We start from the raw sequence: 19,522 nt of genomic DNA, 5'->3' as shown, positions 1-19,522 counted from the left end.
GGATTGAAGTCTCGGTCCTATTTACTGAACGCTTGCTTGGAGGTATAGAACCCACCCCTAAGGATGCCCGCTTTGGGAGGGAATAAGATAGTAGGCGAAAAGTTTAATATTAAACATCCTGTGAGTTTGGAAGGAGCATTCTCTATGGATGGGGAAACTCGAGAAGATTCTTCCTATGGTAGCTTCTCCACTGAGACCAAAGCCCTTATGCATCTGCTAATCCAGAAGCTCTAGGCAGATACCAAGGACAGGGATCTGTGGCGCAGGAGTCTTGGGCAAAATACCCACAGAGCCACTAGAAACATGATTTGTACATGCAAACCCAGCGCCAGTAAAGTTAGGTCTCCAGTGACCTCACCACCGAACACTCTACTCCAGCACCCAAACCACTCATGGCGGATCCCATCCCAAGCTCTGCTGACAGGGCCCCCTCCTGGGTGGGATGCTGGATTCACGGTCCTCCTAACAATAACTGCACCACTTCGGGTCTTTCCCTGTACCCAGCCCTTCCTTTCCTATCGACATCCTTTCCTACGACCTGCCCAGTGACCCTCTTGAGATCCTGCAGAGCTGAGGGGTAAAGCAGCACATCCCAGCTCTGAACCATTTGACTAGAAGGAAGCAGGGGTCTGGGAAGCACTGGGTTATAGCCCTGCCCTACCCCCACCCCAATCCTGCCTGATGGTGACAAATACAAGTCCCAGTAAGGGACGCCCTGTCCCCCCTACAAGCCCCCTCCCCGCACAAAGTCACGAGGGGCTCTCAGCTGAAGCAGCGGGGGCAGAGCCAGCTCGAGAACAATGGGGCCGGGGTGAGGGGGGGAGCCGGTGGGGTTCCCTGGCTGCCTTGTCATCACCATAAACCTCATTACCTCGCGGTCCCCTAGGCTGCCTCTCTCCTTACCCAAGGCATCCGCCGGCTTCGCTGCTGATTCCCACACGGCGTGAAAAGCTCTTAAACCCCCCGCTGTATTTTTAATGGGGGCAGTGACTAATTTAGCCCTACGCCACCAACCGTCAAATCAAATCTTCTATTGGTACTTACTGAGGACTCACCTGGGTTCCATGGGGTTCAGGATAAATCCGGACTGGAGAGTGTCCAGAGACGGTGATCAGTGATCTAGCAAGCCCCAGGTCATGCTGGGTCCTGCTGCCAGTATCAGCCCCGCATCCGAAAGGCAGGCTTGGCTGTGGACTCAGGGCAGCCTCCCAGCCCGTGCCCAGCCATACTTTGGGGAACACCCGTATCTACCATAAGATCTTCCCTAAAACGGCCACGTCCCCACAGGACTAAAAAGTGGAGTTCACCACCTTTGGCTTCTAGGAGGAAAGAGCCCTGAAATTAAAGAACAGCTGCTTCATTCTGTCCACAGGTAGCAGGAGTCTCCCCACAGATTCTCAGGCGTAAAAAATGCCTTTAGAAAAGCTAACAGCCCCACCCATGTCAGATGCTTACACACGGTGGCAGCAAGGGGAACTCTTACAGAAGCCCCTCGATCCGGGAGTCAGAAGATGCTGGGTATAATTGCTCCAAATTCCACGCCACGACTTAGTATTACATTATAATTAGGTACAATCTGTCTGCCTATTTCATTTCCGCTCTGCAGAGGGTAATAACCAATTTTCCTGCCCCTTGTGAAAAGTTAACAAGGAAGAGCTTCCCCGTGCAGATTCCGAAGGCCTGGCTTCTGATTGGCAAGTTGGCCAAGCACCAGCATGATGGAGGTAGGGGTGGATGGCCAGGTGGGAGGATAAGGCTGCTGGGTGGGCCCTGAGGCATCCTCAGGATGCCTAGGGTGCAAAGTGTCAGGAGACACCCATTCTTGGGGTCCTTGAGAGCTGGGATCCCCTGAGATCCCCCCCCCCCAAAAAACCAAGGCACCTCGCTTGCCCCACTGGAGACCTGCTCACAGCCACTGGTCCCAGCACTGCAATATCCCACTGATTTCTGTGTCCAGAATCTTCTGCTCCTACCCCGCTCCGCTCTTCAGACCCTAGCTCTGGATCTTATGGGGCTGGGGAGCCGTCCTGAGCTCTTGTCCCATCCCCGCACCTTGGCCATAACTAGAATCCAGGTCCTGTCCAGAGCCCGGTCAAGGTAAGGGTTAAGCACGTGACCAGCGGCATCCAGCACCCGGGAAAGCCAGACTCCAGGGGGAAAGCCCTCCTACCAACCCAGTGTGTGGCCTTGGCGTAGCTGCCCACTTATCCTTGGACCTCAGTTTCCCCCTCCACAACCGAGACGATCAGAGTATTTAAAGGTCCCTCCCACTCTGAGTTCCATGCCCCCTGCCAGCTCAGTCAGTCTGTGTGCATTAGGTTACTACACTTCTTCCTTCCCGAGGGAAGCCGGATCTATTGTGTGCAGGTCCCCCTTGGCACATGTGATCCACGGGAACTCACTTGTGGACACACCCCGTAGGTGACGACAGCACCCCCGCAGCCCTGGGCTGGGGAAGAGAGAATCAGGCAGCCGGATGCTATTCGCATGGATTCCCTTTATTGAACTGTACTAGTTACTGCAGTCAGATTAAGTCACATTTAAAAGCAGACCATCCAGTTGCACTGAAACCGATTATATTCATTACATAGTTTTAATCACTGTCCGGTGAACTGGCAAATCCAATCAAAGCATTAGTCTTTAATTAAAAAATTAAAAGGAAATATTCAGACAATAGCCAAGCAATCACATCACGATGCACAATTACCTAGAATTGCAATTAAAAAGTAGTTAACCGAAGGGGGGGAAAGAAAAACAAGAAAGAAAAAAAAAAAAAAAAGAAGCAAAGAAAAAAAAATCACACTAATCCTTTTTAAAAAACTATCAATATAATACATGGAGGAACAAAGGACAATAGCCTCAAAAAGCGGGTTTCTCTAACTCTAGAAATGTAGTCTGCGGCGGAAACTCTAAAAGCACACTAGCTGTAGCAGGACAATAAAAAATACTGAGCATGGAATACTTTTAATCTCTGCCATTAATATTCATTTCCAGCTGCTTATAATAGCAGCGCCTCATGGCCAAATCATTAGAGTTTTACATCTGGGTTGCAAATGACACTTTGATTGGATGTAATGTTCAAATGGCCCTCCCCACGGCGTCTCCGGCAAGCCTTCTGCGGAGAGGTGTCCTGTCGAGCGGTCCCTCACTGTGCGTGCTGGCTCATCGTGTGGTTCTGCAAAGGCGAAGAAAGGAGACACGCATGAGGGCAGAAGAATGGAGAGCATGCCCATCCCCTCCCACTCGGTGCATTTACGCCGAGCGCGGCAGAAAAGCATCGCGATTATTACCGAACAAAATGCAACAAGGAAAAAGTGCTCCGGGGACGCAGCTGCCAAGACGCCGCGTTGATTTGGGGCTTGGGGATCGGCTCCTGTTGCCACCAACCTGGGCTCCCTCTGAATTTTTTTGTAGACCATTCAGGTCTTCGCGTGGGGACTGGCTGTACGGAGGGAGAGGGGCAAAGCTGGGGAGGGAGCAGGAATTCAAAACATCCCTGTTCACCGCTCCATCTCCCTTTTGCTCTAATGATCAGGAGGCAATGATATCTGATTGCCTGCAGGCTTCCCCCAGATCTCCCTCTTGGTCCTTCCCAGGAACTGCTCTGAGCCTAGTGGAGGGAGACAGCAGATGTGCCATGCAGCTCTCTGGCCAAGAAACACCCGAGTGGCATGGACATGGAGCGGTATGGACATGCTGGGGCAGGGGGCGGCCACGGTGCCTGCGGCCGAGGCTGTGCGCAGGTCACCCACAGGGAGCGCGCCGGAGGAGGGAGCCTGCCTGTGCTGTCATGTGACAGGGCTCTGGCCAGAAGAACGTTATATAGTTTGTCTGAATCCGCTTGGGAATTCAGGGCCCAGATGGGACCCTCTGGCCAAGTGCTTCCGTCTTCCCACAGCCCGTCACACGTCCCCCCCCTCGCACCAGCCAGAGCAGAACAGAGCAGCAGTGTGGGACTGTCTTTATAGGGGCCAGTGGCCTGGGGCTGGGGGTGGGATTTGGCCTCTAAGAGGCTACAGTCTTTTTGTTTCTTTTCAGTGGTCTGTGTTCCAAATCCCGATCAATCTCATCAAAGCCTCAGGTGGTATTCAGGGCCTCATGACACCTGGCGAAAGGATGCGAAAGCCACCCAGGGCAGAGCAGCCCTGCTGGGGAGCATCTTCCAGATGCCCAGACTTAGGCACTCCCCGTGGCTGGGAGCCGCTCCTGCAGCTCTGCCAATGACCACCAGGGGTCAGATGTGGCACTGCCTCTCTCTCCTGGGCTCCAGGTCTGGGCTGTGAGATGCCCGCAGCTTCCAGAGGAGACCTGGGGCCACCCTGGCTCCCCAGCCCAGGGCCCCCATGGCAGCCTCTTCCCACTGCAGGCATGGCTACTGCCTCCATAGATGATGTCACCAATCCCTCCGGCAAGCTCACGGCCGGCGAAAGGCAGCACCCTGTCCTCACACAGCAGATGCCCACTGACTCTCACAGCACAGAGCGCCAGCCACTGCTGTCCTCCTTCCTTGGGCTCCCGGGCGCAGGCCACATGGCCAGAGTCTGGCAAGCAGGCATGCTGTGTGATGTTGCAGGCACATCTCTTTCAATCCTCACAGCAGCCTTACAAGGCACGAGATGGTAAAATGAGGAAACCGAGGCTCAGACAGGCTCAAGTACACCCAACTAGGACGCAGGAGGGGTGGCAACTGGAATCCAAAAAGCCAGGGGCTTGGTGGAGAAGGTAGGCTTCCCACAGCGCCCTACCCCCGATCATCCAAACTCCTCTCCAGACACAGGCATAAACGCTGCCAGCGTGGCCTGGCACCTCGGTCAGGGACCCAGAGGCACAAGGCAGGTTGTCTGAGGCCACAGATGGGATGCGGCGGTTTCCATGGGAACGGCCACCCTCCAGCCGCGGCACCTCTCCCCGCACTTGTGCAGGGACAGCCAGCCAGTCCTGCAGGGAGCTGAGCCCACCCTCCATCAAACCATTCTCCTGCCTTCCAAGCCTTTGTGGATTCAGTTCCTGCCTCCTCTCTCTTCCCAATCAGGTCACCCTTGAAGTCCTCTAGGTGCACGGGGCTCCCATCCTGCAGCCCCCCGAGGCCCCTCCAACCCACCTCCCACACATCAATGTGCCTCCCAAGTGCCCGACTGGCCGTCTCGTTGAGCTGCAGGCTGGAGGGCATCCCTGCCTTTCTCGGCCCCACCATGCAGACCGGACCCCAGGACAGCCCCCACCTAGAAGGGCTGTGGCAGGCGCAGCTGCCAGGAAGGAGAGGTGGCCTCACCCTCCCGCCTGGCAGTTAACGGTGCCACGTGGCCCGGGCTGTCTGGGTGTGGTCAGGTCCTTCTTTATTTGTAAAGGGTTGGGGAGGCGGAAGAGGAGCGATGGTAGGAAGGTAAACACGTATAGCTCTTTGCTCGTTCTCAAATTATCTTCCCTAGAGCCTGGCCCGAAGCAGACACTGAGTAAATATTTTTGAATCAATGGAAGGATAAATAAACGACTACGTATGTAGGCAGGATGTAGGTCGGCGGAAAGGGGAGAGGGCATATTCCAAGTGGAGGGCACAGCATAGACCAAGGTATGGAGAGGGAGGAAACCGGGCATATGCAGAGCATGGGCATATGCAGGCACCAGCAGGGTGATCCCAGCACAGAGGTCACACGGAGCACTGCTGGGAGCCCTGAATGCGGACTCTGTGTCATAGGCACCAGAAAACCAGAGGATATTTGATCCTTACAGAATCCTGAGGACCACCCACCGGTAATATGCGGGGAGGGGGAGGGGGCCGGTGGTGGTGTTGGGGGCTCTCTGGATAAAGAAGCAGCCTCTCGCCAAGATGCCAAGGACAGGGCTGGTGTGACCCACAGGGGCTCAGCCCGGCAGAGAAATCCTGGAGGTGGAAACCTCCATCTAGGACCACTGGTGAGGACATCGACCGAATAAATGCCACTTCTCAGGTGAGAGCAACAGCGGCCTTCTGTCTTAAGGAGCAGTAGCTGTGGTTAGACTCAAGGAAGAACTTCCTCAATGAGGGTTCTGAGACAGGAGGGTGACACTTCCTTCCCTGAAGTTCGACAGCAGCAGAAGCCCCAGGATGTCACAGCAGATGGAAATGTTGAAACTTGACGCCCAGAGAGGGCCAGGCACCAGAATTCATTCAGCACTGTGTTAGGAAGGGCCTGCCGGATGCTGGGCCCTGGGGCTGCGCCCAGCGGAAGGGAGGGAAGGAGTCCAGCTGGACCCAGCCCTGGAGGGGCCTGACTAGGTGAGGGGGGGGATGCCAAGAGGCACACAGACGTGCACGTGTTGGGTGTGGGATTAATGGCGCAGAAAGGCAGTTATGACAAGAAGCCCGATCAGGGCCACCCAATTAGTATGGGGGAAGGGGCGAGGCTCAGAAGCCCTTGCGCTTGGCCGTGATGGCATCAGCTCCTCCAGAGGCCCAGGGCACAGTCTCGGAAAGGGCAGGAGTGGGTGGCGGGGACCGTCCCGGGGACTCACCAATCACCACCACACCTGTGCGCGCAGTGGCTCCCGGCGGAGACCCGGCCGCCGCTCAATAACCCCGCAAACCCGCCGCCGCCGCCGCTTTCCCCACGGCTTGGAGCTGCGGTCGGTTCGATGGCTGGGGGAAGCAGCCTCATCCAGTCGTCTTAAAGAGTTCTCTCCACCCGGCATGGTTCTCACAAGGGCATTTTGGCTTAATGTCTATTTCTCTGTTTATGCCTGTGCTATTTTTAGCCCCTTCAGAGAAGGAAGAAAATCGTTTTTTAAAGATGCTACCCACCCCGCGGATAAACCCTTCCCGGCATCATAAAGGCCGGGGCTGGGGCGGGGGCGGAAGCCAAGAAGGAGGGGAAGATGCCTAGAGGGGGCCTCTGGCATCCACACGGGCTTCTCTGCCTGCCAGGGAGACGCAGGTGTGGGCCGAGGAGCAGGTGAGAAAAATAAAACGGGAGAACGGGAGGGGGTGGGTGGCACGGGTTTGCGGCCGAGATCCACCGGCTCTGCAGAGCAAGGGCGGCTCTCGCGGTGGAGGTTTCCGGTCGGGCCTGTTCCAGGCGCCTCGGCCTGGTGCCCCTCTGCCCCTGGACACAAGTGAGTGATGGGCGAGGCGTCGGCCCCCCGTGGGCACCTGGTAAACCCTCTCTCCGTGGAAGCCATCCTCGGATGGTTGAGGCCGGGTTCCCTCTGTCACAGCCTCACTTTCATTTACATGGTCGTTCATTCATTCTTTTTCTTTTTTTTTTTTTTTTTTTTTTTTTTTTTTGTCTTTTTGCCATTTCTTGGGCCACTCCCATGGCATATGGAGGTTCCCAGGCTAGGGGTCGAATAGGAGCCATAGCTGCCGGCCTACACCACAGCAACGCGGGATCCGGGCTGCGTTTGCAACCTACACCACAGCTCAAGGCAACGCCGGATCCTTAACCCACTGAGTGAGGCCAGGGATTGAACCCACAACCTCATGGTTCCTAGTTGGATTCGTTAACCACTGAGCCATGACACGGGAACTCCCCTTTTTCTTTCCTTTCTTCCTTCCTTCCCTTTGCTTTTTTTGCTTTGTAGGGCTGCCCCATGGCACATGGAAATTCCCAGGCTAGGGGTCTAATTGGAGCTGTAGCCGCCAGCCTATGCCACACCAACGCCAGATCGAAGCCACAGCAACATCAGATCCAAGCTGCATCTGCGACATATACCACAGGTCACAGCAACACTGGATCCTTTAGCCCACTGGGCCAGGGCCAGGGATCAAACCCACCTCGTTATGGATTCTATTGGAGTTCTTCACCGCTGAGCCACAATGGGAACTACCTATTCATTCATTCGTTCAACAAAACTTTATTAAATCCCTACTGGGTGACAGCCATCACATTCGTTGCTAGGAATTCAGCAGTAAAATAATCCCAGTCTGGAGCCCACGCCTGGGTATGTGTTGGGCCATGAAGCAGCACCAGGATCACAGAGTCTGTGGCTGGACCATCCTTCCAAAACCCAAACATAAGCTAGCGTGGGCCAGCTGGACATTCTGCTGGGGGGCCATTCCCATTTCACTAGCCCCAGGAGTGGGGCTATCAAGGTGGCTCAACCCACCTCCATTTGCACGTATGCATGTGTGCATGTGTGCACACACACACACATGTCCCTCCCTAGTCTACAATTGAGATTTCTTCTCCAGATCTTGGCACTATTTTCTGTTCTTTGCTTGGTGTCCCCCTTTGATGCCATCACAGAGTCAAATAGAAAAGACTCACGGTGCTTAACCATGCTGGCTGCCTGGTGCCCTGGAAAACACCGCCTGCGAGGCCATGAGAGATGGTTCAGCATCCCCGGGGATGCACGGGCACGGGCTCGAGAGGAGTTCTCTGCACCCTAGGTCAGTATCAGCTGCCCCTCCTGTGCTCCAGCCATGCCGATGACCAAACATTTCTGAAGTCCTGACACCTCGCCTGGTCCTTTGCAAGGGCCCCCCTCGTGCTAGCCCCTGCCCTGGGCGATGGCAAGGCAGGCAACAAGCACTCAGAGGGCTGAGATGGGCCGAGATGGGCTGGGTCGTGGGTCTGAATCTTGGCTCTGCCGCTTCCCAGCCATGTGGCCTTGGGCAAGTGCTCTGACCTCTGGGGTGTCAAGGGGTGCAGAAATAACACAGCCCACTTCCTAAGATGCCCCAAGGACTCAGGAGATAGTGCAAGTGTACTTTTTTACCCCAGGTTGGCCAAGGGTCAGGGCTCCTTACATGTCCATAAATGATGTCCGTAATACAGGATGCTCTGTGATTGGGGGCCTGTATGTTCCCTGCTTGTACCCCTCTGGGACCCAAACATGGTTTGGGGTCTGCGGTAGGGGCTTCACGGAGGTTTGATGGACTGACCAACCTTGCCTCTCCCAGCTGCTCCTCCTGCATGTCCTGAGGGCTGCCAAGGTCTCAGGAGCGCCCAGGAAAAGGCGGCACCTTGGGTGGTCTTGACCCTGGAGCAGCAGCGTCTGATGGAGGCCCTACCCTCCCTGCCTCCTCCCCACCAAAGCCCCCACCAAATCCCTCACTTCACTGCTCTTCCTCCCCCAGGGGAGACAGGGGAGTATCTGGTGAGCTGGGGAACCTCACAGAGACTTTGTGTGGGAAGCAGGGGGTGTGTACTCATCATTTCATTCATTCATTCACTCATTCCTTCCACAGCCGTGCACCGAGGCCCCAGGCGGGCGCAGGACCCACTGAAATGGAGTAGCCCCAGCCTTCCCCTCGAGAAGCTCACAGTTCCGCAGTGAGGGTGGGGGTACAAGAGAACGACTGGTCCTCAATCGTTGCAGCAGATTAAGGGCGCGGGGACACGGCCCCCACCCCTAGGTCCTCCCACCCGCCCTGCTCACCCAGCCTCACCTGCGGAAGCCACCTGACCTCACCTTGACCTCACATCACCTCTTTGTGGTTCTGCGTTGGCAAAGAGGCTATGGCCGATCCTCTTTCTCCCCACTGCCTGTCCCTAGGTCACTCCCTGGCAGCTTTGGCCTCAAAGGCTCTCAGAGGCTGGCTTTACAGAGAGTGGTCTCCAGGAGCAGGGAGCAAGTCCAGGAACCTGCCTTAACCACGGGAAGATTCATTGCCAGGGGAAAAGGTAGATCCTTTGGGCTCAGATTACAGCCGTGTTCAGGCTAAATGGGATTCTGTAATTTGTTTATTTAACAAACACGGGGCCTGGCTGTATGTGGTGGACGGAAGACAGAGTGAGACCTTTACCAGCTCATGGATGAGGAAGGGGGTGAGATTTCACAAAAAGGGACGATTTCTGATTGCAAAGGGCTTAAGGAAGAAGCTGGCCTCCCACCTGCCCCGTGAGGGGGATGGATGGCTCAGGTTAGACCTTGCACTGGTGTGTGTGTGTGTGTGTGTGTGTGTGTGTGTGTGTGTGTGTGTGTGTCTGGGGAGATGGGACCGCCCAGACAAAGGCTGGAAGTGTGAAGCATCCTGATAACAACCTCAGCTAACAATTATCCCGAACTCACTGGGTCCTTCTTAACTTTTCGCTTACATTAACTCCCTGAAGCCTCACCACAAGCCTGGGAGTGAAAGACGCTCATATCCCTATTATACAGATGAGAAAACTGAGGCACAGAGTTGAGGTCCTGCAGCTGGTAATGGCGGTGCAGGAGCTGCACCCGTGCATGCAGTCTGCGTGCAGAACCCACTCTTAACCACAGCACTTTTCTGCCTGTGAAATGCGAAAGTGCAGCATATGTTGGGGGAACAATGAATAATTCAGCTTGGCAGAAGCGCAGGGTATGTGCCATGGAGACAAGCCTGGAAAGGAAGGCGGGGGCCTTATTGATGAGGTTCCTTGATGCCAGACGAGGCAGCTTGCCCTTAAATCTGGGCCATGGGGAGCCATCGAAGGTATTTGAGCTGTGGAGTTACATGAGCGGCAAGGAACAGGGAGAGCGCACGCCTCCCGCCAAAAAGGCCTCTCAGCAGGGCCTTCCCACTCTTCTCTCCCTCTGCTCCCTTCCTGGATGCCCCCCTGCCACCCCCCCAGCACACGCGCTGCATCTTGTCCTTTGGGGAGGGTACAGACGCAGGCAGCTCTGCCTCCCTCTCTGCTGTGCATCACCTGGGCAGCCCCTCTCTGCTAGTGAGCACTTATTTTTAGAAGCGTTTGACAATCGTCCAAGGGTCTAAGACGAACAGATGGCCTGTCTTAAAGGCTCGTATGTTCGCTAGTTTGCACTTCTGACAAACGGTAAGCGCACTCGAGAGCACGCCATAAACAGCACTGAATGAATACTCAGAACACAATTTAGCTAATGCACGTCATGAAAATTAGGAGTGAGTGATGGCCACGGTTCCCTCTAAATGCCTGCCCGGTGACGCGGCCGCTCTCCCGGGGGCCCAGGCTCTGACGAGGATGCGTCCCCATGTCCCCCCCACCTCCGGCCCGCCCAGCAAGCCGGCGGCTGCCCGTTTGCACAGAGGGCAAGGAGAGGTTTGCCCATGTGGCAGGGACGTGCGTCCTTGGCATCAGGAGGGTCCTGAGTGAAGCAGGTGACGCACCGGCCTGGGACAGAGCCCAAGATGTCCTCCGAGGCCAAGGCAGCTCCTCGGTGCGTGGGGACATGGGGGGGGCTTTCCCGGCCCTGCCTCCCAGACAGCGAGACAGGCTGGCGTCTGCCACTCTGAGCAGCAGGAAGTGAGCGGCGCACCCGCTTAGCCGGGAAAGTCTGTCTCCTGTGTGAGAGCCTCGATTCATCTGGAACTCGTGGCGTGGAAGGAGATTCCAGCTTCCAGGGAGCAGTGGAGTTGGCTTGGGGGGATTGGCTTGGGGGGGTTGGCTTGTGGGGGGGGTGGCTTGGGGGATTGGCTGCTTTCTGGCAGAACCAAGACCCGGAGCAGTTTCAGAGACCTCGCATCCATCACCTGGGGGCATGTTAGAAAGAGCTGTGTGACCCCAACTGCTTCTACTGGAGGTGTCCCCAAAGGAGCTGACCAGCTGCTTTCTTTCATTCTCCTCGCCACTCTGAGGACCCAGGGCGAGGAAGCAAAGACCCCCCTCTAGCCCCTTCTTGTTGGCACCCTGTGGCACCCAGGACCCCAGAGCGCAAAGCGGGTGGCCTGGCCAACAGGCAGTTCCATGAGAGGGAAAAACATTCTTCCTTCCAGTGCAAATGTGGGAGAAAATGTTGTTGTGAAAAAAAAAAAAAGCCCCATAAACTCCCAAGGGGGCAGGTTCTATACGGCTGTGCTTTGGAAATAAAACCCACCGGAGAATAGATTATTAGGAGGGAACTGAAGCCTTCTATTAGGAACTCAGGCCGTAAACAGGCTCCCATTCAGAGTCACCCAACAAAACAAGGGAACTAATAATACCTGCCCAGAGGGACCGCGGACTCAGGGGAACTGCACTTCAGAATGCAAATGGGTCCTGTCGGTCTGTTTGTGAGCAGAGAATCGCAGGTGAGCGACTTGACTCTAGAAAGCAGCTGCGCAAGGGAAAACGAGGCTTTATGGCTGTGTCACAGGCAGGGGAAGGTGAAATCTTTCTAGGACTGCTTTTAAATGGGTCCCCCCAAAGTGACAAGCCTGACCCCCCCAGTCCAGAGTTAATTTGCCCACCACTGTTGCTGTTTCTCCAAAGGGAGGCAGGGGTCCCTCGGGACAAGGCACCGAGCAGACTCGAGACTCAGGACTGAGAATCAAGGGTTTTGGCAACAGAGTGCCAGGTGACCACAGGTTCCCTGCTGTGGACTCTGGTGCCTCCTGGGTGAGGAGGCGCCACACACACACACACAAACACACACAATAGAATACTACTAAGCCATAAAAAAGAAGTGAAATAATCCCATTTGCAGCCCAGGTGACCACAGGTTCCCTGCTGTGGACTCTGGCGCCTCCTGGGTGAGGAGGCGCCTGCACACACACACACACAAACACACACAATAGAATACTACTAAGCCATAAAAAAGAAGTGAAATAATCCCATTTGCAGCAACAATGGATGGACCCAGAGATTATCATACTAAGTGAGGTAAGTCAAAAAGAGAAAGATAAATACCAGATGATATCACTTATAAGTGCAATCTAAAATGTGACACAAATAAACGAGACAGAAACAAGGCAGAAACAGACTTATAGACTAGAAAACAGACCTGTGCTTGTCACAGAGGAAGGGGAAGGGAGGGATGGAGTGGGAGTTTGGGGTTAGCAGGTGCAAACTCTTATATATAGAATAGATAAGCAACAAGGCCCTACTGTGCAGCCCAGGGAACTATATCCAATATCCTGTGATAAACTGTATTGGCAAAGAAAACACGTATATAGCCGAGTCACTTTGCTGTACCGCAGAAATGAATACAACATTGTAAATCAACTACCCTTCAATTAAAGAAATAAACACACCAGCCAAGTGCCTGCTTGGAACCAGCGCCTAGGGTCCATCTCAAATACGAATTAAGACACGATCTCTTGCCCCCAAAGAGCCTGAATCAAACACTGAAAAGCTAAGATTGCATCCTGCTGAAGCAGGGCAGGAATCTGAGCGCACAGGCCACCAGAGCCTGACGAGGGATCAAGACAGAGATGCTGAAAGGCAGTTAAAAATGATCCTGGAAGATTGGGCCCTCAAGACCCAAAGAGGGTCTCCTTCCACCCCAGACCATGTACGTGATGGAACATCCTATCAGTGGGGGCGTCAAACTCACAATAAAAGCTGAAGTACTGAAACACAGCGGCTGATGTGGGGAGACTCCGCCCACAGTGGGCAGGACCCCTCCTGTGCAGCCCTGATTGGAGGCCTCTGGCTCAGGGGCCAGGTGCCGTCAGGTCCACAGGACCAGCGAGCTCAGCCCAGGTCGGGTGCAGAGCAGTAAGGCACGGTGGGGACTGCGTCATCCCAAGAACCCAAACCTCCTAGGAAAGAGGCAGCCCTTGTCGGCTCCAGGCATTGACAGCCTCATGGGAATGCAGGCTCAGTGCTGCCAACGCTTCTGGTTCTACAAGGAAAACTGAAAAATTGAGACTTTTTTCCTATAAAACATCTCCAAGTTTAAAGCACAATGCAGCCAGTGAAAACATGTCTGCAGGTCAAATCCAGCTCACAGGCTGCCAGCTTGAGGCAGCTGGTATTTGGAGAAGGCCTCGAGATGCTTGAGATGCCTTCCAGTACACTGACTGGCTGATGCCCAGGTTGGGGGGCAGAGGATGGGGCAGTGCTATTGGACGGCACAGGGCCCGTCATTTGCAGGGTCCTCACCTGAGGGAATGGGATGGGACCTTGCACGGTTATGTTCCGAGGAAGAGGATGGTGAGTAGAAGATGAGCTTCTGTGGAGGCCAGCACGGTCCTGCAGGTCCCAGGTACCACTACCTCGTGGGCGGGGCCCATCACTTGGCCAGAGTGCCTTCAGGTGTGCCAGGTGCTAGCAAACCTAGGACACCCACCCTCCCCTCCCTCAACCACCCAGAGAGAACAGCACGTGTTTGCCATATCAAGAGTCCTGAGGAGAGGAGTTCTTGTTGGGGCTCAGAGGTAACAAACCCCACCAGCATCCATGAGGATGCACGTTCGGTCCCTAGCCACGTTCAGGGCATTAAGGATATGATGTTGCTGAGAGTTGCAGTGTAGGTCACAGGCACAGCTCAGATCCCTCGTTGCTGTGGCTGTGGTGTAGGCCAGCAGCGGCAGCTCCGATTCGACCCCTAGCCTGGGAACCTCCATATGCCTCTGGTGTGGCCCTAAAAAGCAAAAAAAAAAACGAGTCCTGAGGATAATGATCCCCTCCTACCTTCCTTTCTTCCAAAGAAGTTGAGATTCCTCCCACCCATCACCCACCGTAGCTCGTGGGGGAGGAGAACCAGGCATTGTGGGGCGGACGGCACCAGAACTCTCGTGAAGGCAGCGTGATATGACAGGCTTCCTTTTATCTCCCACACCTATGCCTGCCCCCAAACACTGACACTCACAGACACCCCACAGTCTCACACACACACACACCTATACTGACAACATGCGGCAAAGTGGTTCAGAGGTTGGTTATCATTTTTGGTGTCTCATCTCCCCTCACCGTGTACTTGACCTGCTCGGGATCACTGCGGGGACCCTTACAAACCCCCACCTGCCGATGACCCAGGTTCCTCTGGGCCAGGATGCTGAGAAAATAAAGTCCCATGGGAGGCACGTCCGGGGTTCTCTCTTTCAGGGAGCAGGGAAGAGGGAGGTCTTGGCTTAGCCACCCCAACCCTGGTGGGTTCCAATTACACCCCAGAGGAATTCGAGCCTCAGTGAATATTTCTGAAATGACAGCCAGCGAGCGCAGCCTCCACCGATAAGGTCGGGGAGGGGAGAAGAAATAGGACCGCCTTCTCCTCTGAGTCCCCCCGCCCCCGCCAGCTGTGCCATACTTTTCTCTTGCAACTGGGGCGGGGGGCGGGGGTCCTTTGAAGACAGTGCACTCAGTGCAATGAGCAGGTCACAGAAGGACCAAGACTGTGTGATTCTCCTCTAGGAGTTTCCTAGAGACAGGAAGGGGTGGTGGTTTCCGGGGGGTTGGGGGAGTTACTGATTTGGGTACATCGTTTTGGTTGGGGAGGGTGGAAGAGATTTGCAGAGGGCGTGATGGTTGCCCAGCAACGCGAAGGGACTTGGCATGCCACGAGCTCTCCACTTAAATATGGTTGAGAGCGTAAACTTTATGTACGTCTATTTTACCACAATTTTTAAAAATGGAGTGGCGAGTTCCCCAGCAGCGGATTAAGGATCCGGCATTGTCACTGCTGTGGCTCAGGCCACAGCTGTGGTCAGTGGCTCCGGTTTGATCCCGGGAACTTCCACATGCCACAAGGATGGCCAAAAAATAATTAAGTAAAAAATAATGGGGTGGGATCTTAGAGAGTAAGAGGGCAGGTGGGAGGATGAGATGTCACTTTTTACACCAACAGCCAAGATGCCAGGGCGGATCCTGAGCTGTTACCCTCGGGTCTCTGGTTCCAGGGCTGGAAGGTGGAAGTTGTACAGGCTGTAGCAGTGAGATGCAGCCGGTAGGGGTCCCAGCTGGATGGGCAGGAGCCGGGGGATCCAGCGGATACATCACTGGCCAGTAATGGCTGAGACCTTCTCCACCTCCGTTGTGCATAGGGTTTCCTCTGCTGTGCCGGAGCCTGTGGCTGTCATTGATGGCACAGCTCTGGGGCCAGGCTGCAGAGGATCTGTGGAACCTATAGACCCGGGGCTCTATGCCCTGAGCAAAGGGGCCTGAGCCACGCTAGAGAGACCTCCCCTGTCATCACCACCAAGCCCAAAGGAGTCAGACCTGTTTTGACAGTTTGACAGTTTTCAGACCTGCTGGATGGAAGTGTTTCCTCTGCTGCTTCAGTGGGGGAGGCGGGCAGGCAAGTACAAGGTACACCTGCAGACACATTTTGCCGTGTTGGGAAAAATCAAGTGGGAGGGAATTTTTCCCTTTAGTTTTTTTTTTCTGAAATTTTCCCAGATCTTTCGAGCTTTAAATATTTACTCATTAAAATTGGATGAGACAACTTAGCTCCATTTACAGTCATCACATCTCCTAAGCCAAAAAAATCAGGACAAACAGCCAATAGCTGGGACGAAAACCTTGAAATCAGGACTGTCCTGGAAAATCGAAGTCACACAGTCACTAATTATACAGAACACATATGTTCAGGTCCCTTAACTAACCCAGCACTTTCCGGTTTTAGAAACGATATTTTAAAACTTTGGATCCTACCCGCTCCTCCAAATTTGCACTAAGAGGAAAACTTCCCTGCATCCTCAAAATTTCTAGAAAATTAACGCCTGCAGATGGAGAGCTGTTTTGGCAGATTATTCGGAGGGTGGTCGTCCTCAGAAAACATGGCTCGTCACCCCCCATAATGGCGTCTGGAGCCCACATGGCCCAGCCCCCTTGCTGACAGACCCCCAGGCTGCAGGGCTGGAAGTTCTGATGATGGACTTAATTTGCTGTGATGAATTGTATGCATGGACCAGTGATCCAAACTGCAGCTGAGACCGATTATATTTAATGACGCAAAGGTCCTTATGAAAACACGTGGGTGTATATCCTTGTCCATTCGAGAGGATGTCCAGCCTGGCACAAAACAAAGGGCGAAGGGTGACCCCCCCCCCCCCACCACCACCTAGAAAGGCAGGGCTTCCTGGGAGCTGGGCCCTGGGATGAGGCTGAAGACCACGGTGGCCCAGCCTGCAATGCCTTGTCTGCCCACTCATACACACTCAGCTTCCAACCAAACTGTGGGCACATTGTCACGGCCCGCCCACCTGCCCCATCTTGGTCAAGCGGGTCTGCCCTAGGCCGTCCCATTCACTACCTGAAGTTGGTGGTTTCCATGAGGCAAAGCAAGAATCATCTAGAGCCCCAGTCCATCCTGTGCCACTCAGCTCACCAGAGGGTGTGTGTGTGTGTGTGTGTGAGAGAGAGAGCACATGCAATTTTAGGGTGGGAGGAGGGATAGAATTAAGAGCATATGAGGAAGGTGTCATGAAAGCTGTGTAGCTCTTAGTACTTTGCACTCAATACTGGTGGATCGGTGGATAGATGGAGAAAGGGATGGTGGATGAGTAGACGAATGATAGATGGATAGATGGATGAGTGGATGAAGGGATGGTGGATGAGTGTGTGATTGATGGATGAGTGGATGGATGGATGGATGGAAAGATGGATGGTGGATGAGTGCCTGAAGGATGGATGGATGGATGGATGGATGGATGGATGGATAAATAGACAAATTAATGTGTAGATGAATGGATGGGTGGCCGATGGGTGAATGGTAGGAGAAAGAGAAGTGAATTGATAAGTGGGAGAAAGGTGGATAGGTTGGTGGAAGTACAGTGGGCATTGTCACCTATGTGTCACATATATGACTCAAGGCAAGTCTCTTTTCTAAGTACCTGTTTACTCACTTGAAAAACGGGACAAACAATATTCACCTCATAGGCTTGTTAGGAGCTTCCAATTTGGCAGCATATGTAAAAGTTTTTACAGTGTGTGAAAGGGTACACAGATGTTTACTATTGTCATAACTAATGCTAACCACAAGGCTTTGCCGTCACTGTCAACTCCAAAGCATGGATGACCCTACATTCTTGATGCGGCAGCTTCAAAAAGGATAGGGAGACTGAGACAGGGGTATAGGAATGCAGCTGTTGGCCCAGGCATCCACATCTGGTTCCATGGGGAGGGACTAGTCACTGAGCTGGAGAGCAGGGAGCCCCACGTGCCTCCCTGTTCAAACACCCAAAAGCTCCAATGGGTGGAATACACTTCTCCCTCCCATCCCCGGCCCCAGTTCTGCTAACATTATTGCTCATTCCTAGCCTCCATTGTCAGGTATGCCAAATGGTGAGAATAGAGTACTTCCAGTGGTCCCCCGTCAGTGAGGTGCCAGTGAGAAAACATCTGCAAGCTGAGAAATGTTGCAACAGAGCCTCAAACTCAGAGCCCAGGCGGATAATGAACTGGGTGAGGCTGACCAGGTAGAGGGTGTGTTGAACCAAAGATCACATCCCCATGTCTAAAGAGGGCAGCTAAGGAGTTCCCGTCGTGGCTCAGTGGTTAACCAACCCGACTAGTAACCATGAGGTTGCGGATTCGATCCCTGGCCTCGCTCAGTGGGTTAAGGATCCGGCATTGCTGTGAGCTGTGGTTTAGCCTGGCAGTTATAGCTCTGATTCGACCCCTAGCCTGGGAACCTCCATATGTCACAGGTGCATTCCTAAAAAAACCAAAAGACAAAAAAAAAAAAAAAAAAGAAAAAGAAAGAGAGAAAGAAAAAATAAAGAGGGCAGCTGATTGTGGCCAAGCATGATTGTGGTCCAGGGGCTGCCAGGTCTCATGTGCAGAAAAATCAAGAACTCTAGCCATTTAGTGTGTTGGTAAAGAGGACAGAATCTGGGGCCAGGAGCCGAGGTCCAGCACTGACCAGCTCTGTGGCCTCAGGGAGTTAGTTAACCTCTCTGTGCCTCAGTTCTCTTATCTTGGTAATAGGGGCATTGTGAGGATTGAATGGCTTGATGTATAGAAGTGCTAAGAACACTGCCTGGCACTTAAGAAGCACTGTATTAATGTTGATAGGAAATTTCCATTTTGAAACATAGACAACCATGCCAAGGTTTCAAAATCTCCAGGGCCAACACAGGCTATGAGGTTTCAGCCTCCAGTCTATAAAAATGTTCAATGCTGGAGCTCCCACCGTGGCGCAGCAGGTTCAATCCCTGGTCTTGCCCAGTGGGTTAAGGATCCGGCGTTGCCGTGAGCTGTGATGTAGGTCGCAGATGCGGCTCGGATCTGGCATTGCTGTGGCATAGGACAGCGGCTACAGCTCCGATTCGACCCCTAGCCTGGGGACCTCCATATGCCGTGGGTGTGGCCCTAAAAAAGAAAAAAAAAAGTTCAATTGTTACTAGGACAATGATGGGTCCCTCTGTGTGAGGTGAGGATGGATGGGGCCCCTCTCCATCATTCTGGAGCATCCGGCAGGAAGGATGGGGTTGGTGTGCTTCCTTCTCCCCCTGGGAACACAACCCCTGCCCCAGACAATTCAGCATCTTCTTCCTCACCCTCCACCATGATTCCGATCAACGCCATATCTCATCTATTTTGAGACCCCCCAAAATATAAGATGCTCCAATATTTGATGTATCACAACAAATGAACCAACAAATAACCAATTAAACTGTAACACACAAGTGAGGTATTCAAATGTAAGGGATGCTATAATGAGAAAAGCTGAGCATCTTTATGGCAGTGGAGTCTGGTACGAGCTACCATAGGTTGAGCTCCTGCTATGGGTCAAAACCTGGCTGCTCGGTCTTCATCCATTATCTTCACACATCCCAATTGTCCCCATTTTACTGATGAGGACACTGAGGCTAAGAAAGGCAAAGCAGCTTACTAAGTTATACAGCCAGTATAACTTGGATTGGAGCCCGAAAGGCTCAGTCCTAAGGTCGCCTCCTCCCCTTTCATTGTCCCCTGCCCGCCCCTCTGCCTCTTGACACCACCGAAAGGCAACA

At 53.7% G+C, this 19,522-nt stretch overlaps 1 protein-coding gene across 9 annotated transcripts in view; it reads right to left on the bottom strand.

Moving 5' to 3' along the window:
• Positions 1–2,477: 2,477 nt before the first annotated feature.
• The window catches only part of ZNF423 (zinc finger protein 423), a 370,202-nt gene continuing 353,157 nt past the window's right edge, over positions 2,478–19,522 (bottom strand). For all 9 annotated transcript variants that reach the window (XM_021094227.2, XM_084960307.1, XM_021094223.2 and 6 more), the window contains one exon: positions 2,478–3,175. In XM_021094227.2, coding sequence (XP_020949886.1) covers positions 3,146–3,175 — 30 coding nt within the window. In that variant the 3' untranslated portion in view covers positions 2,478–3,145. The remainder of the gene's footprint in view (positions 3,176–19,522) is intronic.

This window comes from Sus scrofa, chromosome 6 (assembly GCF_054392235.1).
Source record: "Sus scrofa isolate SSC_HxYL_T2T_F1_AM1 chromosome 6, Sscrofa_HxYL_maternal_Yorkshire_Landrace_v2.0, whole genome shotgun sequence".
NCBI classification, from domain to species: Eukaryota; Metazoa; Chordata; class Mammalia; order Artiodactyla; family Suidae; genus Sus; species Sus scrofa.
This window is presented reverse-complemented; position numbering and strand designations above follow the sequence as displayed.